Below are 25161 nucleotides of genomic sequence, written 5' to 3'. Positions count from 1 at the left end.
ACTGGTTTACATTTGAAACTAAGACAACGTATTCTATGAACCCGCTTTCGAACACTCCCCTTTGACAGTGATGCCGGCTGCCCTCCCCTCTTTAAGTATGCGGGAAACATACTTTAATCGCAGATAAGGGACGTCTGTCTGCGGTAGCCGTAGCTTCTCATCTGCGAGTAATTGTTCGATAAACCGCATCACATAGACGACGCAGTCGACACTTCTTTGTTTTTGTCGTGGGGTTTCAATGTCATGAACAAGTGGGTACTTTGCGGTCGTCGACTCGCCGAACTCCATATCGATACAAAGGTCAAATAGGTTCCACTGTGGAGGTATACAAGTTGATATTAGAATACCGGTTATTTACCAAATACTATTACTCAAACACAAATTATTAAAGCACTTACCATGTCTAGCGCGTCTTTATCATATTCCTTGCTTTGGCATGAAAAATAATGCATGTATTCTTGTTTGTCATTGTCAAGGACGACGACATGGAAGTGGTCATTCATAATTATCCGGAGGATGACAATTTCAACATCATGCAAGTTGCGCGCGGCATCTCCGATCATAGTCATAGTGGTATCATGTGCGTCTTCCTGCATTGACATAAACAGCGCCAGTGGTCATGTGATGGAGGCACGCTTCTTATAACGATATGGCACTATCGCCAGCGAATTTTGGATTATACATACGAAAGCGTCCATCACATCGTCTGCGACCATCTTCTTCCCCTTAAGCAGATCGAATAACCTGGACCGTGTGAGGCTGACAGAATCATTTTTCCACACGACAGTGTTGCGGTTAAACGGTAACAAAGATACGTAAACAATATTGTAAATATTTAACTGATACATCAACCGTTTAAATTCTATGTCGAATATTTTAATGGTTACTATATAAATTAAATGGTAAAATATAATAGTTTAAATTCTATCTGGAATAGTTAAACGTTCAATATATAACTTAAAGGGTAACAAGTAATAGTTTAAACAATACCATAAAAACTTCAAACTTACTTGTCCATAAGGCAGTTGAGGAAGATCCTTATCAACTCCTGTTCATACTTGTTGAGGCGCGATTAGCCAACGTATTTTCTCTTCTTCGGAATAAAGACTTTCCGAACTTCTTCTAATTTTTTATTGGCATTGATCTTCTCTCTCGTCGTCATTTCGGCGGCATTCCCTTGACCCTCGTCAACAGCTGTTTTGGGATCATCATGCGGCACTATTGTTGACGGTTGTCGGTGTTTAGCACCAGCATCATCTACCTTCGATGCGGCACGACGGAAGCATCAAGCGGAGACATATCCTTACATGCTTCTTGTTGTTGTGGGATTGTGTCTGCCTTCGATGCGGCACTATCAGCCGTTGGTTCCACCGTGACTATAATTTTGTTGACAATAGAGTCAATGACCTTCTCAACCGTGGTCACGACAACAACATCAATGGGAGACACAATGTTAGCTGGTTCTTGTTCTTCAGGGATTGTGTACATCTTTGATGTCGCACTGTCAGCTGCCCGTTCCACCGGGTTCATGACAGAGTCATTGATCTTATCAACCGCGGCAATGGCAACATCATCTGCGATCTCCTCCACTGTGACGGCCATGTCATCAACGGTAACACCATTAGGCGCCGATGGTGCTGCTATTGTTTCATCATCAGCCGGCGGTGGAGACGGATGCATTATTGTTTTCCTCTTTTTCGCAAGCCTCTTCGAATGAGGCCTTTTTGAATGACCTCCCCAATGATGTCGTCGTCGTCGAAATCCGACGCCGCGTCTGCCCCGGGTGCTTCATTTGTTCGGAGGGACGACGCAGTCGATTGTGATCGGCCTTTCAATGCCTCAATCCGAGCGACAAGCCGAGGGAACTCGGTCATCAATATCTGGCAAGCCTGCAGAAGAGTTGCAGTGACATCCTTGCCTAGTGCCGTTGGGGGCGCTGCCACGGTCGGGGGGACTGTTGATGTCGTCGTCGGTGGGGGTGTTGCAATTTGGCGGGGTAGGGGAGGGCTTCTCCGGCGTCGAGCGCGCACGGAAGAGGTTGCCCTCTCATCTTGCCTTCGAGCAAGTGGTTCCGGAGCAATAGTATCGAATTGACAGTTGGCCCGAACAAATATATCTTCATCAACATTCGCCGGAACCAGCTTATGAAACTAACATGTGTAAACCAAACAATTTAGCGAAATCATTTAGTTTAAACAATAAAAACTATAGTTAAACATTGAACTTATATATTTAAACATTATAGCATAAACGTAAACAGAGAACAAGAGTTTTAAACATTAAAGAATACTTTTTAAACTGTAAATGAACAAAGTTAAACGGTAAATAATATGTTTAAACATTAACGTCTACTGTTAAACACATTGTTCATGATTTATTATCTCTTTTCCTTCGAGAGATGACAAACTGGTTTCTATCGTAGCTTGTTATCTTGCAGAAACAGACTTTCTTTCCGGTTCCGGTCAGCTTGTAAAACCAGATGTTAAGCGCGACCGTGCAACCCTTGATATACCCTGTGTTGGTCTTCTTCCCTCGCATCTAGCTTGCACTCGAGCGGTTGCTTGTGGAATGTCCTCCATAAGCCACTTGTGCGTCGCCTGCGCCCATGCGTATCGCCCCATGCCAGGTAGATCATCGACATAATCAACGATCCAGTTAGGAATAGAGTAGGAGGTATTTGGGAAGAGGATTGTACCCATAAGGTACACCATCAGTAGTTTCGCAAAATTTTCTTCTTCTCCCCTCTGTCCAACGAGTTGCTGAAGAGTGCTCCTGATGGAGTCTCTGTGTCTCTCGTATTTTTTGGATAAACATCTCTCTTGGAAAGCTGAGTGTGTTTTCTTATTCTGAAACACGACTGCATCTCCATCGCAACACAAACCAAGAATAAGGGCCACATCTTCAAGCCTGAAAGTCAGCATGCTTTCCCCGATCCTGAATTTATTGGTGCGGCTGTCGTACCTTTGCAACAGAGAATCAAGAAGGGCCCGCTCTTGGAATACAGCTTCCAACTCAGTGAATGTTGCAAACGGTGTCCTTCGGATGATCTCCCAGTGTCGAGGGATCATGTGAACTTTCAATTCAGCCACAGTCTCCACTACCGGTGTCAAGTAGCATCGCCCATTAACTAGATTGACCGCTATAATCACAAGCCTGCGACAATAACAACACATTCAGCCAGTCGTATTCACAAATTGTTAAACGGAAATATAAGTTGTTAAACGGTAAACTCTCAATTCTTAAACATTGATATCACTTGTTAAATAGAGACCTATATTATTAAATAGGGATGTCAATATTTAAACGGAGACGACAAAACTTAAACGGTAAAAGCTCATTCTTTAAACGGAGACCTCATTTGTACAACTGCAACCATATCAATTGAAAGGGGAAACGCACATTATAAACATTACACAAATCACAACAATCGAAAAACTATTTTGATCGTGTACACATACGAAAATGTAAAACAAAACAAAACCCTAGCCGAGAAATCTCCCTGCAAACTAACAAAACCCCGGCCGATAAATCCCCCTGCAGGCTTCAATGTCTTCCAATAAAATCAAAATCACACAACAAAACCGAAAAATGTTTCTTTGTAACAGAATAGTTAACATAAAACCATAATCAATACCTTAGATTGCAAACCGATGAAATCGTCGAATACTTGCGGGACTTCTCCTTCGAGACACGGTGGCGAGGGAAAAAGTCGAATTTTCTGAGGAGGATGTGCAAAAATGGTTGGAGACGCGAGTTGAGAGAAGACAATGAACGGCTCAAATGGGTCAGTAGCTCTAAGAAACCCCCCACCCTGACTCAACCTAACCCAACTCCTCTTACACCATCGAAATGGGACTGCACTACGACTTCATGCAAGATCATGGAGTGTAAAAAGAAGGGGGTTTTGGGGATTGAAAAATTATGGGGGTTTTTTTGACAATATGGCAAATTTAGGGGTTTTTAACAATTTCCACTATTTTCTTTTTGGTTTAATTATTATTAACAAAATGCATATGATTTAAGTGGGAGAAGACTTTTGCACCATATTTGATTTGCTAGTCCTAAAAGTCAAACATTCAAGGTTTTTTCACATGATGTACTACTGGAATTGTTCTAAAAATGAATCCTAATGTATTAATAACTTCACAATCATGTATCAATAACTTCACGATCACACTTTCAAAGAAGTTCAATGCATAAACTTAATATTTTGTAGAAAAAGTCATAAAAATGTAACAAGCATGCAGGGCCATCTTCTCTTTTGTCGGCCAAAAAATTCATTTGGTCTTCATCCTTGGTCTACGGAAGACCTTTAAGTCACATAGATTAAATTAAATTAAATACATACATGTCGGTAAATGTACATAATTTACAATATATATATATATATATATATAATTTATATATCTAAATTTTTCTACACTCAAAAAACAACATCAATTACATTTATATTTGGAGGAAAAGAACTTTTGGCTCCTGTAAATATCAAATAAATTTTTTTAATTCATATAATACCAAAATTGCTCTTCTCCTTTGTTGTCTCTACACATGTTCATTCTTCTCGTCATTGTACTTATCTAACTCTTATATTGAAGTATTTCTTCAAAATTTTCCTATATATTTATTTTTTATTATTTTATATTTACTATATAATTAAGAGGTTGAGTAGCAATGACAAAGAAAAATCTATACATCTATATATATATTATTAAAGTAAATGTATAATCTACTCCTAAAGTGATTCACGAAATAAATTATTATTTTTTTATTGCATTTAAATTTTTATTTATATCACTTATAATAATAATAATTAAAAAATTTTAATTGCACATTAAATGACTATAAATTTTTGAAACTTAAAATATATAATAGTTTTTATTATAGAAGTTGTTTAATTATTTATTTTTTATACATAATATTATCTTAAAATTCTTCATAATTTTAAAAACTCTGATGCGAAACTAGGAAGAATGTCCAATTAAAAAAATACAAGTGAGTTTAAAATAGATGATGAGAAAAAAAACTTGAGTGATTGATTACTCACACAGAGGTATTCACTACATACTCAAAATGCATGTGTATTCATATGGTTTGAATTCTTAGATTTATAATTTTCTTCTTTTTTTTTTAAGGAAATTTTTAAATTCTCCATAACAACTAAAAGGGTAGATTCAACAGTCATTGCCAATAGATTGGGTGAAATTATATATTTATCATCCGATTTTGGGGGGTTTGGTGGCTGAGCATAAACAGTGAAACTTAAAAAAGAATCCAATCAGAAAGCTCCACGTGGTCATACGGAATTATACAACCACACATAGTACACGCCACCACGCCCTCACCCTTTTTATCTTTCGCTTCCCCCGAGTACTACTACGACTTCCCTTTATCCTCACCGTCCATTTCAACGGTCAGATCTCCCCAGCTTCTCGATCTTCAAACCTACTCCCGCCAGACCAACCTAACATCTACTTCACCTGTTAATATTTAGTTCCACGCGTCAAACAACGAACGAACTGAGTCTAATTTTCAACTCATCCGCGGAGCACGATACCGTCATCGCTGTCCCTATCCCCACTCCTCTTTCGTATCTCCTTCGTTTCTCTTTATCCGCGTTCTCCTCCTCCAACCACTCATTCTTCTCTTCCATACCCTAACCCTAACCCTAACCCTAATTCTCATCCATGTACGAAGACGACGAGAAGTAGAAGACGGAAAGCGTACCTGGTTTGAAGTTCAAGACTGTGAGAATGGAGAGAATGGGGGAAGACGGCGAGGACAAGCTCATTGCCATGGCGCGCCACATCGCGAGAACCTTAGGACGTACTGACACCATGGCCGATGACATCCTCCAAATCTTCTCCAACTTTGATGGTCGCTTCTCCCGCGAGAAGCTCTCGGATGAGCACCCGGCGTTGTCATCACTCGAGCGCCGGCTTCGCGCGTATGTTTCTTCCGATCGTCCCATCTGGTCTGACTCCGGTGCTGCATCTGAGTTCCTTTCCGCCCTTGATGATCTGATCGCTGCTGGGGGTCTTCATCCCCGCGCTGATGATCTTCTTCAGCAGTGCATGCTTCGGCTGGAGGAGGAGTTCCGGATGCTCATCGAGCAGCCCGCCGGCACAATTGACTCCGGTGATGAGGAGGATGATTCAGACGGGGAGGATCCCATCCCCGTGGCTTACCCCGTCGCCGACTACGATATTATTATCGACGCCATCCCGCCGGGCACCGTAGCCGATCTCCACTCGATCGCCACCCGGATGGTCGCCGCCGGGTTCGCGAAAGAGTGCGCGCACACTTACGCGCTCTCCCGCCGTGATTTCCTCGACGAGAGTGTTTCTCGGCTCGGGATCCGCGCGCGGACCTCGGAGGAGCTGCAAGCGACCCCGTGGGTCGAACTTGAAGACGAGATCGCGCGCTGGGTCAGAGCCATGAGCGTTGCGGTGCGGATTCTCTTCCCAAGCGAGCGGCGCCTCTGCGACAAGGTCTTCGCCGGACTCTCTCAGGCCGCAGACCTTGCCTTCGCTGAAGCATGCCGCGGTACAGCGATCCAGCTTCTCGGCTTCGCCGATGCCGTCGCCGTAGTGAGCCGTGCGCCGGAACGGCTCTTCAAGGTCCTCGACATGTACGAAGCTGTCCGCGACCTCATTCCTGAGATCGAGTCCCTCTTCTCAGATCAGTACTCATCCTTTCTCCGATCAGAGGCCTTCGCGATCTGGAAGGGGCTCGGGGCGGCAATACGCGGGATATTCATGGAGCTCGAGAACCTAATCCGGCGAGATCCGGCAAAGGCGTCAGTCCCCGGCGGTGGGCTGCACCCGATCACCAGGTACGTTATGAACTACCTCCGCGCAGCCTGCGCTTCGCGTCGCACCTTAGAGCAAGTCATGGACGATGACGGCGGCAGTGGCCTGGCCGCCACCGATCTCGATCGTCCATCATCCTCACTCGCAGTCCAGATCGCATGGATCATGGAAGTACTCCAATCAAACTTAGAGGCAAAATCCAAGGTGTACAAAGATCCATCCTTGAGCCTTGTGTTCTTGATGAACAACGGGAGGTACATAAGCCAAAAGGCAAGGGACGGGGAGCTAGGGGCATTGTTAGGGGAGGAATGGGCGCGGAGGGAGGCAGCGAGGCTCCGGCGGTGGATGACGGAGTACCAGCGCATGGCGTGGGGGAAGGTGGTGGCGGTGCTGAAAACGGACGGCCCCGGTGGCGGAGGATCTGGGAAGGCGATGAGGGAGAGATTGAGATTATTCAATGGGTACTTAGAGGACGTGTGGAGTGAGCAGCGAGGGTGGGTAGTCCCCGACGAGCGGTTGCGGCAGGAGCTGAGAGAGGCGTCTGTGGGGATGGTGGTGCCGGCGTACGAGGGGTTCTTGGGGAGGTTGAGGGTGGTGGAGGGTGGGAGAGGGGTGGAGAAGCAGTTGTTGATGTTTAGTGTGGAGGATGTGGAGACCAGGATTGGAGACTTGTTTCAAGGGAGTAGTAGTATTCGGAGGCCTTAGTTTGATTGCATGCTGTTTGTTATCATCTAGTGGAGTTGGTGTATATTGTTGTTGTTTAGTGAGTGGAAATATTAGATGAGTAGTTTATTTGTAAGTATTTTTTTTTTCATCTTATTAGATTTGTTGTTATCAAGATGTGAATCTTAAGTGATGTCTTTTATAAGAAAACAATGGGTTATAGAATAGCTCCAAACATAAGACTGGTTTTGGTGATGAAGGTGTTAGAGAACAAATTGTGGAATGATGGACATGTTACAGGATGTGTTTAACTTTTTTATGTTGTTAAAACTTGGTAGTCATAGATATGTTATTGTTGATTTGTATGAGCAAGTTTGGCCCTGGCATGCTAATGAGGATGAGATTAGTGTTGCACCAAAGTAGTAGTCTTTATGTTTTTTGGGAAATTAGAATTATTCCCTTATTGATTCGCACTCGCAGAGTATTTGTCTCGGTTCTGATGACCCTTGCCTGTCTTGTGGTTTGCTTTGTCAAATCTATTCATCTTATGTTTATTAAATGCAGGGTGCTATTTTGGCTTGTGATAAGCCTCTGTAGTAAGGGTTTTCTCGTGACTTACGATGTCGGTGATTGTTTGTCTTGGGATTTTGGATCATAGGCACGTTTCCCTGGTTTTGTTGTGGCTCTAAATGCAATGGCACGCTGGTTCATTTGGAAGCGTTATCGTGTTTATTATTATTTTTTTATTCTTTATAGTTGGTAGCCTTTCCACTTTTGTGTCTGAATGCTTAACATGGTTAAACATAGAATTTTCATCATAAATTCCGGTCTCATTAATCAGAGTCTGAGAATGAGACCTTTCTTCTCACTGCTTTTACGATGATGTATAATGCGCTGTGTTACTGTGTATGCATCTATATATACATTTGAGTGATGGCGGACTGACTTATAGAGCCCCATGCTGTAGTACTGTTCACGAGATCTTTTATGTTAAATTTTACAAATTTTCATAAAATAAAATTTTAGAGAGGATTCATTGATGTGTGAAAAATTATTATTATTATTATTATTATTATTATTCAATTCATATTTTAACAATTTTAGACCAACTCTCGACACTCGTAAAATCTGATCTATAATAGTACATTTTATGCTAAAATGATTTTGAGACAATAAATTTATATTGTATACGGGGTGATTTATACCAAAGGTCCAAATACTAGCAATTGGGGCATGGAAATTGGACTTTGCGGAGATCGGGGTTTGGTCGCTTACTTTGGAATTAAGCCTTGCTAATACTTATGTGGAGAAAGTTCCTCGTAGACTAGTATTCTAGTGTCAAACCTTCTTTTTAGATAGAAGCGAAAGAAAAATAGAATATTTAATCTAGAATCAAGGGGTCAATGCCTGCTTGAATGGGAGAATTTGACCGGAAATATAGATGGGCTAAAATTAAGATGATGCTTGCGTTATTATGAATAATGGGACAACTTTTTAAAAGCAATGTACATATATATTATTTATGAGCGTGGGTAGTCAGATATTTTTTTATTTTTTTTATTTTTTTTAGATAAACCACTGTGGGTAGTCGGATATAGATCTTTACTGCCATAAATTTTCCAAAAAAAAAAATTCTCTATTTTTATTTTTTAATGAATTGTAAATTCATTTGATTTTTTATTATATATATATATTGAATATCCAAAGAATCATGTTACTGATATGAAGATAAAGATATTAGATATGACCAGCAAACTGATCTCAAGAATTTTTTTTAATATAAAACAAATGCCAACTCCCAAAACCATTCAATAACAAATATAAATAATAATATAATTTAGTCGGTGGTTCCTGAATATCTCATCTCAGCAAACGAGAAAAGCTAAAACAAATCCCCACCGTCCATTGCAATTTGCAAACAAAGAACCACCAGAACGCGTTAAGCTAAAATAAACCATCGAAAAATTCTAAATATTTATTTATAAATATCCTTCACCTTCCCTCCGCCTTCTTCTCCAGATCTCAAATCCCAAGCTTCGCATCTTGGACTCCAATGGCGTCCACCCCAGCCCCCGCCTCCGTCCCCGCCGTGATCCCGATAACCACCAACCCCTCTCCAACGCCGGCAACCACCCCGGCCGTCCGCCAATTCATCACCGGCGTCACCGATTCCGTCCGCCGTGTCCTCGCCCAAGGTCGTCCCTGGTCCGAGGTCCTCGATCGCTCCGCCTTCTCCCGCCCCGAGTCCCTCTCTGACGCTACCTCTCGACTTCGCAAGAACCTCCCCTACTTCCGTGCCAACTACTCCGCCCTCCTCGCCGCCGCTCTGGGCCTTTCTCTCCTCTCCAACCCCGGAGCCCTCCTCGTCCTCCTCTTCCTCCTCGCTTCCTGGTGCTTCCTCTACCTTTTCCGCCCCTCCGATCAACCTCTTGTCCTCCTCGGTCGCACCTTCAGTGACCGTGAGACTCTCGGCGGCCTTACCCTCTTGACCATCATCGTCGTCTTCCTGACTTCCGTGGGATCTACCATTATATCTGCTCTGATGGTCGGAGCCGCGATCATTTGCGCCCACGGCGCGTTCCGCATGCCGGAGGACCTGTTTCTTGATGATCCGGAATCAGGAAGCGCTACCACCGGCTTCTTGTCATTCCTCGGTGGATCTCCGTCTCCTGCTGCGGCTGTCGCTGTCCGCGTTTGATCCGGCATCTGATGGAAAGGTATCTTCTTGATTTCTTTAGATCCATCCTTTCTTGGAGCTAGGGTTTCGTTGAATACTGAGAAAAAAAAAAATGTATCTTTGAATTGATGTAACTAAATTCTGTTAATCAGATGGCCAATTTCTTGGCTTGATTTGTTTGTCATCTTGAACATAGTACTTCTATGCCATGTATTAAATTTTCATATAATCACAAATTAAGACTTTGATGGGTGTTTCCATGTGGTATGACCTTTCTATGTTTCAAAATGATGCCTTTTATTTATATATATATTTTTTTCATGGAAAATATAATGTGGATTATCATCTCTTCATTGGAGAAGAAGAATTGTTGGTATTTTTTTTTTCCTTGTGTTGTTGCCATTGATTGTATTCATTCCTTCAACAAAATGGAATGCTTTAGCTTAGGACCATTTGCTACATATACCTAAATTTAGATTTGTATAAGAAATACTAGGAAAACCAATAGAATGTTAGTTCCTTACCTGTATTGGATTGAAGTTGGCTAATGTTTCCTCTTGGATAACATGATTTATTGAACTTGTAAGAAGTTTTTATGGCCAAAAGTTAGATCAAATAACCTAAAGTTTTATTATGGGATAGGATTTGTTGCTGGGGGAACTGATTTGAATTTTTTTTTTTCTCCGTTTGTATGGTAAGGCAACTGAAAAAGTGATTTGTATAGTAAAGATTTAGACAAAAGAATTAGAGAGATTTTATGTGAGAATTTGAATCATTTGATTTTGTTAGATGTAGCTCAACATTAACGTACTTGAAGCTATCATCCTTGTCATATTGTATTTTAATTTGTTGGATGAATTTTGTTCCTGAAGTGTAGGCTGGATCACCGGAATTTCTGATATATTGGGAGTGGATCAATGGGCAAGAAACACAGTTATGGCAGTGGATGGTTCATTTGATTGCTTTGCCTTGTTTAAGATTTATAGTCTGCAATTATGCTTTGTTATAGTCATGTGCGGAGTTGTGAATTATACCAATTATGCTTGATTTTTTCATTAGGTTGATGTTGGCAATGTTTTACCTCTTGTTATTTCTGTTTGAAGTTTTGTGAATGGGGCTATTCTTTCATTCTCTAATATTTTTATGAGGCTGTTTTTCTCACATAAAATGTGTTCATTGGCCTTCAAATTTGATGGGATAGCATAAACCCTTTGCCTGATAATGCTGGGGGAAGTGCTTTGTTTTTTCCTTTTTTCTCTTTAAATCATTTCCCAGATAAAACTCATAGAAGGAGTGGCATTACTATTACAGTTCTTTTTGATATTTGATGATCTTGACGCCATAAATTTGCCTCTAAAAATGAACGCTTTCTCTATTTACAGGTTCTTGATATAATTTTGGTGATTTTTGCTATATATATATATATATATATATAGGTATTATCTTGTGAGAATGATCATGCAGTAGATGGGATTTATCATATTATCCCTCATCCATACATCTTGGTCTTTCATTTCCAGGCTAATACAATGTACTTTGTCGGGGTAAATTACAATCCTGTATAACAGTAAACAGTGAGACATGCCTATATATATCTAGTTCATACATATTTAAAAACACAAGCCTCCCAAAAAGGAAAATTCACCAACTAGAAATCAGACAATACTAACATGACCAAATCCAAAAGCTTTAATATGATCTGTAAGTGATCTCTTATGCTTAAAATCAGCACCACATTGACATAACCAAACTTTACCACAATTCTTCTCATGTGTCCTCCAATCCCCTTTCACTGCCCAAAGCCTCCCACACCTCCTACATCCAAAGCTCTTAGCTCCGTGCTTCCTCTTATAATGTGTTCTCAGAGTTCTCATATCCTTCAATGGCTTAGCCTTTGGGTGCCTTATATTATTCTTACACCCTTCTTCACAGCAGTAGCATGCCAATCCTACCACCACTCTTGGTTGAACTCCTCTTACTAACTTGCTCTCTTGCCTGTACTCTGACCCATGCCCCCACATATGCATCTGAATTCATTCAAACCAGTAAGTTTTTCAATCTAATAACATGATATCTAGTTATGTTAATATATAATACCTGCAAGTTGTTGTATCTGTTGAATGTTTTCTTGCACACATGACAGGAAAAGGTGGTGAATTCAGTGAGGATTTGCTCAGGAGTTGGTATCCAATACCATCGGGTTTCTTCTTCCTTCTGCTTTCCAGTTTCCGGCTTTTCGGAATTTCCGAATGAACTGAGTATAGGAAGGCCTAGTTCTAGTTCTACTCCATTATCACCTTCTTCTTCTTCATTAACATCCAGGTGCTCATGCACAGTTGAAGAGTGGAGGAAGTAGTTGATTAAAGGGAGTGGCTCAAGAGGTCCAGGATCAGTGTTATGGGATTCCATGATGATGTAGAGCTTAGATGGATGGATGCACTGTGTCTGGGATTATATATAGCTAGGAAAGAAGGTGCCATTGATTTTAATTGTTTGGTAACAAACTAAACATGGTAGTGAGTGGTAGGAACTAGGAAGAGAAGTCTGGCAATGAGAACTTGATATGCAGAGTTTGATGTTGATTTTTGTTTGATTAATAAAAGAAAACCTAGATTGAGTAAGGCTTGGAGAATGTGGTGGTTGCAGGAAAGCAACCTCCATGGTTTTCTTCATTAAATTCTTCTGCTCCTTTGCTTTCTCTATCTTTGGGTATGAAAGATTAAGAGAGGAATTGAGAGGTATGTGCATCAAGGTTAGTGATCATAGAGTGTTTACTAGAAATAGTGCAAATATGTAATTATTTTGATGATGTGATCGGTGATCCAACCGGCTATAACTCACTTCTCTGGAAGTTGATTATGTTGCTAACATTCTCTGCTTTGCTGACAGTCAATGATTTACAATTTGATTAAAAACAGAAAAAACAGACCATCATCACAACGGGGTGGTGGCGCAGTTGGCTAGCGCGTAGGTCTCATAGCTTTAGAGAAATCCTGAGGTCGAGAGTTCGAGCCTCTCTCACCCCAAAACAAATTTTTTTTAATTTTTTATTTTCACCAAATTAAGAAGAATGTGCTATAATAACAAATGACCATGTTCATTAGATAAACTTAATTATAAAATCAATATTAATTCTTTGAATAAATAAACATGAATAGTGAAAATCAACACTCGATTAAAAGTTTAAAACATGCGATAAAATTATTTTTTTTCACAAAACAACAAGGTTCACAATCTTCATAACTGTTCACTCACATGAACCCATTCAGACTTGCAGTAGCGCCTCACATGCAGTAATTCACATGCAGTAAATCTAATCTCATTCAATCCAATGTCAGTGACATTCATTCCCAAATAACTACAGTTCATTGAACCATGCCATCCTTCATTCCTAAGTCCTGACATAAATTTGCATCCCATCACAATCAAGCACCAAAAAAAAAGTGATTACCAACAACTTATACTAATAATAATCACAATTAGTAAATATTATTAATATAATGATTAACAAGCATTGCTAGTTTGCTAAAGATCCAAGCTTTTGTCGTCCCTCCAATGGCCAGATCCACAGCTCAATCTCCTCCTTTCCTTATTTCCAGGGAAATATATTGAGAGAGAGAGAGAGAGAGAGAGACAGAGAGAGGGACAACAGCAAAGACAAGAAAGAAGAAAGAGGAAAAAGCTTGTCTCTTTGATAGGTGCAATCTTATAATGCTTCTCTGAAGGCACCTCTTGAGAGTGTTTCCTCCTTTGAAAAAGCTCGGATCTTTATGGTACTTTTCTCCAATAAATCTTAGTATTCGTTTCTCTTTTTCTTCAGAGAAGCATAATTAGGGGAGGTTTCCCTTCTTCTTCTTCATTAGCAAGTGAAAAAAGCTTGAATTTTTGTATTTCTCTTGCTTGCCAGATCCAGTTTCCGTGAAGAAAGGTGGGAGCATTTATTGTGCTTGATTTGCTCACTAGGGTTCTTGTGTTTGTTTGTTTCATCATTTTGGTGCTCTGTGAGTTCTGTGAAAATCTCAATCCTCAGTGCTATTCCAACATTGGATTGGAATGGGGCTTCATAACTCTTCCTTTTGGAAAAAGCTCCTTCCTTTCCTCTTTCCCTGCTGTCTGTGACATGGATGGCCCCATCCCCGGCAATAAATGCATTCCTTGGATCCTTATCATTTTGATTTTGTGCATTTGATATCCAAAATCAAGGTTTGAGCTTTCTTTGAGATTGGTTTTAGAGTAGACTTTATGGGAATGAAAGTGCATCTCCCCCGGGGGTTCTCCAATGGCAGCCGGATCTCTGGCCAAGGCTGCCCATTTTATCAGAATTACACAAAGGGTTCACTTGAAAATGGATTTGGAGCTCCCCGGACTCCTCTTGGTATAACTCATTTCTTTCCTAAGCTTGGTGTACTCCTTATTGTGGTGCTTGCTTTATCAGGTTCTCTCTACTGGGCTGCTTCTATATCTGCTACATCTGGTGGCAATGTGTTTCGAGGTTATCGGCGGCTGCAAGAGAACCTTGTTGCCGAACTCTCAGTGATCAGTGATATGTCACTTGGAGGTACTAAATTGAGAGAGCTTGAATTCTGCTCACCTGAGTATGAAGACTATGTTCCTTGTTACTGCAATGTCTCAGAGAAGTCAGATGTAGTAGATCCAGATAGACTAGTTCAGTATGATCGAACATGTATTCAGGGACCGAATAGGGATCACAATTGTTTAGTTTTGCCTCCAAGGAATTATAGGATTCCACTGAGGTGGCCAACTGGGAGAGACTTCATCTGGAAGGAGAATGTGAAGATCACAGGGCATGAGTTCTCCTCTGGGAGCTTGATGAAGAGGTATATTTTTCATCAATTGATGGTATTCTTTGCTTATTGAGCTTTGTTTATTCAGCTTATATGAGTTCTTACTGTAGGATGATGGTGGAAGAAGAGCAAATCTCATTCCGTTCGGATTCTCTTATGGTTGATGGAGTAGAAGACTATGCACATCAAATTGCAGAAATGATAGGGTTAATGAATGAATCAAATTTCAATGAGGCTGGAGTGAGTTCATCCTTTCTTAACATTCATTTATTTTATCTGTTAGATTAATTTGAAGTGTAACCATATATATGTGCTTATGGTGACTAAGAGGATATAGGAACAAGATCACAAAGAAAACCAAAGGTTCATCAATATCAAATTAAGCTTTTCTGATGAAAATTACTGATAGTATAATGTATAAAATTTGTGAATTTGGATAATGCTTCAGGTTCCTCTAAAGCTTGGCTCAAGTTAGAGCAATTTTAGGCCACACTGTCACTTGTCTTCTCAAACTAGTGACTCCTTATCATTTGAACATGAGTTTAATCTTTTTCATGATACAAGTTTCAATTTTGATCCTGCAGGTCAGAACAGTGTTAGACATAGGATGTGGATTTGGTAGCTTTGGAGCATACCTCTTCACAAAACAAGTGCTGACTCTGTGCATCGCTAACTATGAGTCCTCTGGTAGTCAAGTTCAAATTACACTAGAAAGAGGCATTCCTGCTATCCTTGCTTCTTTCACATCAAAACAGCTACCATTTCCATATCTGTCCTTTGATATGCTGCATTGTACAAGATGTGGAATTGAATGGGAGATGAATGGTACAGACCAATATATTAGAGTTGTTTTCTATTTGAGATTCAGGACTTGAGTGTGTATGTGATCATGCATAATAAGGATCACATTTCTGAATTATTGTTGCAGATGGTATTTTCTTAGTTGAAGTTGACAGACTCTTAAGGCCAGGAGGTTACTTTGTATGGACTTCGGCTGCTAGTTCTCACCGAACAGCAAGGGATAAAGATAGTGAGAAGTGGGCATTTATCCGGGAATTCGCTGAGAGTCTTTGCTGGGACATGTTGTCACAACAAGACGAAACTATTGTGTGGAAGAAGACTAGTAGAAAAAAATGTTACAACTATCGGTACATAATCCTCCGATATCCAATTTTTTCTGTAATGCTTTATGATCTAATGGTATCTTAACAAAATATCATATGATGAAATCTTGTAGGAAATTTGGTCCCACATTCTGTGAGAAGAGTCATGACATTGAATCTCCTTTTTATCAACCTTTACAGCATTGCATTAGAGGAACCAGAAGTCAACGATGGATACCTATTGAAGACCGAAGACCTTGGCCTTTGCAAGCTAACTTGAATTCCACTGAACTCAATTTATATGGTAAGATTGTGATGATTTAATTTTTTGTTTACTGCTGTGACAACTGACAATGACATAATTTCTGCCCTTCATCAGGTGTACACCCAGAGGACTTTGCTGAGGATACTGTATACTGGAATGCTGTCATTCGTAATTATTGGTCTCTCCTATCACCTCTGATATTTTCCGATCATCCTAAGAGACCTGGTGACGAGGATCCTTCCCCTCCTTTCAACATGCTCAGGAATGTGCTTGACATGAATGCAAGGTTCGGCGGTTTAAATGCTGCTTTGTTGGATGCTGGCAAGTCTGTGTGGGTCATGAATGTGGTGCCAACAAGTGGTCCTGACCATCTTCCCCTCATCCTTGACAGAGGATTCATCGGTGTTCAGCATGATTGGTATGTTTCACCAACTGTCTTCTATGCATGTGAATTTGTTGGTTTATAAGCAAAAGATGATTGCTTCTTGTCATATGATTTTCATTTTTTTACTAGGTGTGAAGCATTTCCAACATATCCGAGAACATATGATATGGTACATGCTGAAGGATTGCTTTCCCTAGAGGCACATCCGCGACGCAGGTGCTCTATAACTGATATACTATTAGAGGTGGATCGTATTCTTCGACCCGAGGTACAGTGTAGTTAATTTCACCAATTTTTACTCTTTGAACTCACTACAAGGAATGAATACGTGGATTTTGACTTAAATTACATTGAGTTAGATACATAAGTAATAAAACACTGGTGTTGTTGCAGGGTTGGTTGATACTTCATGATACCGTTCCTCTGATCGAAGAAGCAAGAACTATGACGACGCAATTAAAATGGGATGCACGCTTGATAGATCTTGAGAGTAACAGCGACGCGAAGCTACTCATTTGTCAGAAACCATTTTTTAGAAGACAACAATATTAAACTCAATTCACCGGAGCCGAACACATAGTATTTATTACAACTTGCTTGTTTTGTATCATTTTTGTCAATCGTCTTTGCCATTGTAACTAGAAATCAAATGTTGATAGATGAATCTCAAAGTTCAGTTTTAATTTACAGAGTTGCAGCCATGCAATGAGTCTACAGTTTGTACACATCTTTGAAGATTATTATGCACATTATTGATTGAAGAAGTATTATGAATCTCTTGTCAACTTTCAAAGATATTATTCATGTAATTAATAAAGAGTTATTGTCTGTTTTTCTCATCTCATCCAAAATAAACATAATATTTGTATTAATTTTTCAATTGATTTATTCTGCACGTTTTAGTACTAATGATGACTTTATTATGTAGAAATCAGTGAAAGGACACCGAGTCACCGACCAAACTGGGTTGTTACATCCGCACCCGATAAGGATCTTGGATTTATTCGCAAAGAAAAATAGATTCGATTCCTCAATGCGGGTATTGGATCTCATAAGTTGAAATTCACTCTTATCATGCTTTTAATTAATATATTAACTAATGACTCATGAGCCTTGTCATGCTGTTTAAGAATAATATTATCCATCATAATTAAAATTATATTATATTAAATATATGTATATATAATAAAGAATAGAAAAAGTTTGGGAACTGAGATGGTTAACCAGTGTCATTATGCCACCAAATTTTCTGATCAGTGATTAGCTTTACACTAATCCAATCTTAATTCGTAGAAGCAAAAGCTAATCTGAAGGTGGGGCCCACAGAACGAGAATCCAAAGGCTGGGATTCCTCCAAGAAACTCAAAACTATCTACGGCTGAGATCGCTTCGCATCCGTCCAATCGTGAGCGCTCGAATCTGGCCCGTCGCTTTCGCAAGTACATCTCGAGCGCAGGTTCAGTGACACGTATATCCTTGTCCGTTTCGAGACCGTAAAAGTGGACCCATGAAAGTGACCATGCCCATTAAGGGAAACGATTTATAATACTAAACGCGTTTCTCCGTTCCGCTTCCATAAATAAAAATTTAAAAAAAAATTAATGGGAAAACGGCAAGAGACGTGGCGAGATTTGGGGCGCTTTGTGGCCGGAGATTTTTTGGATTTTACACTTGGTGTCTTCAATAGCCACAAATAAAGTCAAGTGGTTAAAGTTGTGGGACCCTCTATGCTTTATGGGGATAAATTTCTTTTCTTTTTTTAGGTTATTTTTTTAATTTTATAATAATATATGGACAACTTAGTAGGGTTATTTAAATATCATTCAAATAAAAATTGACCATTTAAGTTGTGACAAGGTAGACAAATAATAAAAAATATTATTCCTATTTCTTTATATTTTTTTCCTTAATTGAGACTTTATGGTCTTATGAGGAAAATTAATTAGGAGGATTATTTTATTTTTATGAAATAGGGTCAAATCAGTTGAATATATATAAAATTAATATTTCAATTTACTTGTGTATTCACTTGTGTGAGTTAATATTTGAATACGACTTTTGACATAATACAAACACTCTACATAAAAAATAAGATAGTAATAAATCAAGTATTCATTAGTAATTTTAAAAATAAATTTTTTTATCCTATTTTTATCATATTAAATTAAATATAATAAAGGGTTGTTCAAATTATAGTGGAATATACTACAATAATATTTGTATACATTAGAATATATCATTTAGGAATATAATTATGCCGAAATTTTTTTATGTAAATTTACACACATGCTTATTAGCGTGAAGTATAAGTAGCGAATTTGTTGTTTTTTTAAAGCAAATTAGCAAAGGGCTTATTAAAGAGTCAGTTTGGCTCTAATGTGACGTTTAGGGGCAAGGGTTGTTGATATTTGTTAGGGGGAAAAATTCCTAGTTAATGGCCCAATTCATTTTGCTTAAATAGTCAATGATGTCACTTTTTAAAAAATATATTATACAACCCATAGTATAAATTTCCAACCCTTCTTTTTTTGAAATATTCCCTTTACTTATTGGTAACATAATTTATTCATTTGTAAAAGCAACTATTAACATTTGATTTCATTTATAATTTAATTAAAAAATTATATTAATAATATTTATTTTTGATAAATATGGATAAACTATCAGTCATCAATAATTATATTAAGAATATATATATTTTTTAGAATAATCTATCATTTTTGTCAGAGTACTGCAAATATAATATATTAGAAATATTTTTAATAAAATAAATAAATTATAATTTTTATTAAATATAATGAATAATTGTTACTGACAAATAAACAATAATATAATAAAAAAATTAAAATTAAGCACGAAAGAAAGGCTATAAATTTCACCCAATGGGGGCCTATAAAAGGTAAATAATAAACAAACTTAAAATATTAATAACACGTTGTAATTGTATTATAAGGATGAATCATTCATCAATCATCCTCATCACCGACAATAGTATATTATTATCATTATTATTATTTATGAGGTTTATTTTTTAAAAATAAAAATTAGAAAAGACATTAATACTAAAAGATTGAGACTAATAATAATATTTCCATGGTATAATAACTAAGTGGTAATACTACGATCTCGAAGATGAAAGAGGGTTAGACTCTATTTATGATATAATTGATAATTTATTTAATATATGATGACTTATTTACATTGTCATAAAATAAAAACTAAATAATAATAATGTTAAAAAATACCTTTACATTAGAAGGGTTGATATTTCAATACAAAAAATTTAAAGGTTAAATTTTTATACATTCAGGTCCTTAATGTAAGACGTTTGTGTTTTTAAAAAAATGTTTGAAATTTATTTTATGTAATGTGAGAGCACAAGTATTGTAGAGCTTATATTTAAGTTTTTTTTTTGCGTGTATTATATTAAACCATATTTGTAAAATATTAAAATAAAAAACAAAGAAAGGGGAAACGTAAAAGAAAGGGTTGAGTGCGTTTCCCTGCTTTCCTATCATTTGGGTCTGTTATTTGTTGGTGTTTTTCTTGGTTGCAGGCAAGTGTGTGCTTATTGAGAGCTCAAGGAAGAAAAACCAAAAAAAAAAACCCTTCATTTCAGACATCCATTGATCAATCAGAAGCTGGGAATGCAAATCATCTCAGTTTGAGGTCCAAGTTTTGCTTGTTTTCCTGCGAAAGAGAGAGAGAAAAGGAGCTGAGTTTGAGCCTTGAGAGATGGAAGCCATGGAGGATAGAGACAAGCATGTCTATATGGCCAAACTGGCTGAGCAGGCTGAGAGATATGATGGTATTTTCTTTGATTCTCTTTTCTGATTTTTAGGATTTCTAGTTGTTCATTTTTGTAGATAAATTATGCATTGAATGATCTTTTGGGATGATTCTTAGTGACTGAACTTTTAAAGTTGGCTTTTTTTATATGTTTGAGTTTTTGGTTTTGATTTTTATTTTTTTTTTCATTGGAATCGTCGTTGAGTGCGGTTTGAATCTTAAATTTTGTTGTTTGTTTATGACAAAGTGTAAGCTTTTAATCTCCAAGCTTAAGTTGAAAGAGAAAGGGAAATGGTTGATAGCTGAAATTTTTTTGTTATTGTTTTATTTTTATTTTGTTTTTGGGATTATTTTGTTGTTCTGTAAATTTTGTTTTTCTTCTGAAAGTTGACTTATTTTTTCTGATCTACTGTTTTTGGTTTGTGCTTCCGGAACTAATGGATTGGATATGTCTTGCAATATTTTCATTGAAGAGTTCTTATTTGAATTTGCTAGTCAGTGGGATCTGATTCATCTGTAGATATGTATTATCTTGGGTGGTGAATCTGAGCTTTAAATTTTATAGTTTTGTTTAATTAGAAAATTTGAAGGATCTTTCCAATCAAATCAATTTCGGTGGTTTACTTGTTGCGTTTGTTTCGCCAAGTGTTAATAGTATTTGGTAAAAGTTGGGATTTTTATATAGAATTCAACTGGCTGCATATTGTATGGTTTCTGAATTATATGCAAAGCCAACTGGTGAATTAGGTGGGCTCATCAAACATACTGTTCATTCTGACTGAATGTTCAGCCTTTCATAAAGAAAACCTGATTCCAGTCCGATCTTTTTGTATTTTTGGTTGATTTTCTATTTGTTAATCTATTAATAGAAGGTTCGTGCTTGGTGTGTGTTTTATCTCATCTTCTAGCATCTGTTTGCTTTCCTGGAGTTTTATCTTTGAAGTTCTATTCTCCCACCTTATGTGGTTGCTTCTCACTGACTGACACTCAATGGGGAGGACTTCAACTGCTTGCCAACATTATCCTATATAATAACCTTTCTTTGTGGTCTTTTAAACAATGGTTTTGCTGGACAGAAAGGTGTTTGACTCAAACAACATCAGGATTGAAATTTTCCTGAAAAGAAAGTTGTAGACATTAAGAAATCAGTTCATGGGGACTCAACAAGATGGATAGTTAGTATACTTCTTCAGACATTAGCTTAATGGCAGTCTACTCCATTTCTTGATAGATGGATATGACAGTCTTATATCTTGTATGGCAGAAATGGTGGAGTACATGAAGAAGGTAGCTCGGATGGACATTGAACTGACCTCGGAGGAGAGAAATCTGCTATCTGTTGGCTATAAGAATGTTATTGGTGCGAGGAGAGCTTCTTGGCGTATACTCTCTTCGGTTGAGCAGAAGGAAGAGGCGAAGGGAAATGAGGCTAATGTTAGGAGGATAATGGATTACATGAAAAGAATTGAAGATGAACTCACAAAGATTTGCAATGATATACTGTCCATCATTGCCATCCACCTCCTCCCATCATCCACTGCTGGCGAGTCTATTGTGTTCTTCTACAAGATGTGATTTTCTTTCTCTTGTTTTACTGATTTCCTTTCTTACCATCTCGACTTTGACACCATTGGTGTAAGTATCAAAATTGCTTTCTGTTTTTATGATTAATTTTGTCATGTTTTTATCGAAACAGTTCAGTAGCATGTGATTTTTTCTGGCATCCCCATAAACTAGCTCACCTTTGAGTCTTTGACATTTGAACTATGCCCATATTCTGCAGATAATTTTTTGGTTTTCCATGTATATATATATATGTGTGTGTGTGTGTGTGTGTGTGTGTGTGTGTAGAACTAAATACTTGAAGAAACATGTAGAACCTTAGAGCATTGCAAGAAAAATTTTCTTCTTTACATGGAAGTATTGTGAGTTCATTTTTAAGTAAACTATGATTCATCTGTTATTGAAGTCATCAAGTTCATCGGCATGTAAGAAGCTGATTTATTAGTTCATTATTCAGGAGGTTGGTTTGGTTAACAGGTTATTATATTACATTGAAGTGACTAATTTCTGTTTTGTAAAAGGCTAGGTTGTGTTTTCTGTTGTGCTTATTAGGCTCTTTTTTCCATATGCTGCGTCAACTTATTAGGTTTGCTAGTCTGTTATGCTTGTGATGTTTCCACCATCCTTGTGATAATTCACTTCTATCATGAACTTCTGTGATATTTGTGAACAATTTTATAGAGGAAACTATTCTGGATTGCTTCATTCCCATGCAGTCTCCTACTTATTAAGGACAAACAACAATGTGGCATGCAGAAATCTTCTGTACTTGTGTGGCTGTTAATTATATTCTTATCCATGGATATGATCACATATGTTGTGGAAGTCTTGTGTTCAACTTTTCTTACCATTTGTATGTATTTACTACAACGCAAATTTCAGGAAGGGTGATTATTACCGATATTTGTCTGAATTTAAGACTGGAGAACAGAGAAAGGAAGCTGCAGATCAGTCTCTCAAAGCTTATCAGGTTTGTTGAACTTCACCTTTGGTTTTGTTTAATGCTTCATATGGTGGTTTTGTGGTATTTTAAAATGGGTTTTGAGTTGGATTGTTCTCATGATGCAGGCTGCTACTAGTACTGCTATGACTGAACTGCCTTCCACTCATCCAATCAGGCTTGGTCTTGCCCTGAATTTCTCTGTATTTTACTATGAGATACTGAACTCTCCTGAAAGGTCAGAAATAATGATCTTCTGTTTTTATCTTTTCCTATTATCAAGCACTAACAAAACATTCTCATGATGAAACTGAAGCTTATTTTCCAGTTTCCATGAGCACACTGGTTAAAATGTTATATATCCAGTAGAATTCATAATACTGTAGACATTATCTTTAACGTGAGTTGGACAATTGTAGATCAATTTTCCAATGATGTACTATTCATAATATTTTAATGATGCTAAATAAGGGTATGTGTTATTCTTCGATTGGTATAGAAGTGTCAGTGGAGTAATAAGTATATGTTTCTTTCTCAGTATGTATAGGAAATTGGCTTTTGAGATGATGACATGCTGTAACAAGGCCATGCACAATTAAAAGTTTCAGGGATTCTTGCAATCTTTTTTTTTTTTTAATACGAGAACGGTGGATGTGATTTGATGTCACCACTCTAGGCATTTGTTCACACAAATATTGTTGTAACTCTGTACAGTATAAACATTAATACGTTCTGACTATGACTCATTGTTAGAAGTTAGACCTATTAAGGTACCTTCTTTACCTTTTCACAGAGCTTGTCACTTGGCCAAACAAGCGTTTGACGAGGCTATAACTGAGCTTGATTCCCTCAATGAAGAATCTTACAAAGACAGTACACTGATAATGCAGCTTCTCAAAGATAACTTGACTTTATGGACCTCTGATTTGCCGGAGGAAGGCGGTAAAGTCATTTCAACTTTCCATAATCTTATAACTGTCATGTTACGAATTAACAGTTACTGATCAATTGGTGCTTATATATTTGAAGTACATGATGAAGAAAGTTTGCTTTATTCCTTTTAAATTTTAGATCGGTTGTTTTGAATATTAATTTGATCGCATTCTGATAATTTTAGAGGTCTTGCTATGTACTCTTTGTACAATTTGATAGTAGACGGGAAAATTACTTATCCTATCGACTATTGCACTTGTTTAGGCTATCCACCAACCAACTATGCCACATGATGAACTCACCAAATATAAATATTGTCACTTGGTGTTAAAGGAAGATAAATAAATCAATCTCATGTCAACAAGTCAATGATGTAAATGTTACTTATGGTATGATCTTCCATTATTTTAGCCACTTGCTTCTTTGTTGCAGTTTCTTAATTCCCTTAGATTCTAACCTTCTTTTATCAGCCGAGTTATTGTTTTTCGCTAACTACCTTCATCGTTACTTTTATTATCAGCCGATCATTGTTTTTTAACTCTGTTTCCACTCTACAGGTGAACAATCAAAGGGAACCAGCATCGACATGGAGGTAGCTCAAAGTTCTCTTAAAACACATAATTCCCATGCCTCTCTTGCATTTCACCTTCATTTCTTGGCTAACTTTCAATTACTGATTCTTTAGCAGGACTAGTCGATCGGCCATCACCGCAACAACTCCGGCCATCGTCACCTAAAAACAGAGCTATTTCATCTTGTTTTTCCCCCTATGGTTTGATTCTGAATGTATTGTGTTGTTGTTGTTGTAATGGGTTTGAGTTTATGAATCTCAAACCATTTGTTTCTGGATTCCTTCCAACATTGTAGACATACCCATGTGGTAAACTTAAAATGTGATTATGTAAATTGTTCCTCTGCCTTTTTTTTTTTTTTTTGAAATTTCATTGGCTGACTTAAATTTGGTTTTGTTAAGTAAATAACCACTTCCCCTCACTTTTGGTGAGAGGTTCTTGGTTTTGTACTGTTTCTTTCTTTTTCAATAATCTGTGATTTATCAACATCTATTTTTAAAAAAATAAAATAAAATAACCACTTCATAAGTTCAATCAAAACTATAGGAAAAGTACCAAACTATATGTTCCACGTTGCCACTATGGTCAAAGTTTATAACTTTCTTGTTTGAAAGTTGGTCAACAAGTCTGCCTTCAATATTAAACTGCCACGTCAGA

General features: G+C 37.9%; 5 protein-coding genes and 1 non-coding gene across 9 annotated transcripts; 5 read left to right on the top strand and 1 right to left on the bottom strand.

The window, feature by feature from the left end:
* The first annotated feature begins 5117 nt into the window (after positions 1-5117).
* LOC120282206 (exocyst complex component EXO70B1) lies at positions 5118-7844 on the top strand. Its single transcript, XM_039288963.1, has one exon. The coding sequence runs from the start codon at positions 5751-5753 to the stop codon at positions 7512-7514; it is 1764 nt and encodes a 587-aa protein (XP_039144897.1). The 5' UTR covers positions 5118-5750; the 3' UTR covers positions 7515-7844.
* A 1632-nt stretch (positions 7845-9476) lies between these two features.
* On the top strand, positions 9477-11213 carry LOC120283034 (PRA1 family protein B3-like). Of its 2 annotated transcripts, none has more exons than XM_039289861.1 (2): positions 9477-10189; positions 11027-11213. In XM_039289861.1, the coding sequence occupies exon 1, from the start codon at positions 9526-9528 to the stop codon at positions 10168-10170; it is 645 nt and encodes a 214-aa protein (XP_039145795.1). In that variant the 5' UTR covers positions 9477-9525; the 3' UTR covers positions 10171-10189; positions 11027-11213. The 2 variants fall into 2 exon arrangements, with proteins under 2 accessions (XP_039145795.1, XP_039145796.1); XM_039289862.1 differs by having other exon boundaries at positions 11022-11213.
* A 450-nt stretch (positions 11214-11663) lies between these two features.
* LOC120282592 (protein TRANSPARENT TESTA 1-like) lies at positions 11664-12748 on the bottom strand. Its single transcript, XM_039289430.1, has 2 exons — positions 12247-12748; positions 11664-12176 (listed from the first exon to the last, which is right to left on the bottom strand). Exons 1-2 carry the CDS (start codon positions 12556-12558, stop codon positions 11805-11807), a joined length of 684 nt encoding a protein of 227 aa, XP_039145364.1. The 5' UTR covers positions 12559-12748; the 3' UTR covers positions 11664-11804.
* A 342-nt stretch (positions 12749-13090) lies between these two features.
* On the top strand, positions 13091-13175 carry TRNAM-CAU. The gene is given in 2 exon segments: positions 13091-13128; positions 13140-13175. It is a non-coding gene; the product is annotated as a tRNA-Met (tRNA).
* A 469-nt stretch (positions 13176-13644) lies between these two features.
* On the top strand, positions 13645-17471 carry LOC120282242 (probable pectin methyltransferase QUA2). Of its 2 annotated transcripts, XM_039289005.1 has the most exons (9): positions 13645-13922; positions 14057-14987; positions 15065-15194; positions 15539-15779; positions 15883-16102; positions 16192-16361; positions 16437-16740; positions 16837-16975; positions 17101-17471. In XM_039289005.1, exons 2-9 carry the CDS (start codon positions 14392-14394, stop codon positions 17257-17259), a joined length of 1959 nt encoding a protein of 652 aa, XP_039144939.1. In that variant the 5' UTR covers positions 13645-13922; positions 14057-14391; the 3' UTR covers positions 17260-17471. The 2 variants fall into 2 exon arrangements, with proteins under 2 accessions (XP_039144939.1, XP_039144940.1); XM_039289006.1 differs by lacking the exon at positions 13645-13922 and having other exon boundaries at positions 13940-14987.
* A 2785-nt stretch (positions 17472-20256) lies between these two features.
* Positions 20257-24860, top strand: LOC120282123 (14-3-3 protein 7-like). Of its 2 annotated transcripts, none has more exons than XM_039288874.1 (7): positions 20257-20515; positions 21761-22067; positions 22942-23029; positions 23128-23237; positions 23793-23941; positions 24490-24524; positions 24621-24860. In XM_039288874.1, the coding sequence occupies exons 1-7, from the start codon at positions 20443-20445 to the stop codon at positions 24624-24626; spliced, it is 768 nt and encodes a 255-aa protein (XP_039144808.1). In that variant the 5' UTR covers positions 20257-20442; the 3' UTR covers positions 24627-24860. The 2 variants fall into 2 exon arrangements, with proteins under 2 accessions (XP_039144808.1, XP_039144807.1); XM_039288873.1 differs by having other exon boundaries at positions 24618-24860.
* Positions 24861-25161: the final 301 nt, after the last annotated feature.

Source organism: Dioscorea cayenensis, chromosome 18, assembly GCF_009730915.1.
Source record: "Dioscorea cayenensis subsp. rotundata cultivar TDr96_F1 chromosome 18, TDr96_F1_v2_PseudoChromosome.rev07_lg8_w22 25.fasta, whole genome shotgun sequence".
Lineage (NCBI taxonomy): Eukaryota > Viridiplantae > Streptophyta > Magnoliopsida > Dioscoreales > Dioscoreaceae > Dioscorea > Dioscorea cayenensis.
This window is presented reverse-complemented; position numbering and strand designations above follow the sequence as displayed.

Coding starts and splice junctions, on each gene's coding strand:
- LOC120282592 (XM_039289430.1), bottom strand. CDS start 12,558: ATGGAATCCCATAACACTGATCCTGGACCTCTTGAGCCACTCCCTTTA. Junction 12,177..12,246: donor ACAGATACAACAACTTGCAG/GTATTATATATT, acceptor GAATGAATTCAG/ATGCATATGTGGGGGCATGG.
- LOC120283034 (XM_039289861.1), top strand. CDS start 9,526: ATGGCGTCCACCCCAGCCCCCGCCTCCGTCCCCGCCGTGATCCCGATA.
- LOC120282206 (XM_039288963.1), top strand. CDS start 5,751: ATGGAGAGAATGGGGGAAGACGGCGAGGACAAGCTCATTGCCATGGCG.
- LOC120282242 (XM_039289005.1), top strand. CDS start 14,392: ATGGGAATGAAAGTGCATCTCCCCCGGGGGTTCTCCAATGGCAGCCGG. Junction 16,362..16,436: donor CACTGAACTCAATTTATATG/GTAAGATTGTGA, acceptor GCCCTTCATCAG/GTGTACACCCAGAGGACTTT. Junction 16,976..17,100: donor ATCGTATTCTTCGACCCGAG/GTACAGTGTAGT, acceptor GTGTTGTTGCAG/GGTTGGTTGATACTTCATGA.
- LOC120282123 (XM_039288873.1), top strand. CDS start 20,443: ATGGAAGCCATGGAGGATAGAGACAAGCATGTCTATATGGCCAAACTG. Junction 20,516..21,760: donor GCAGGCTGAGAGATATGATG/GTATTTTCTTTG, acceptor CTTGTATGGCAG/AAATGGTGGAGTACATGAAG. Junction 23,030..23,127: donor AGTCTCTCAAAGCTTATCAG/GTTTGTTGAACT, acceptor CTCATGATGCAG/GCTGCTACTAGTACTGCTAT.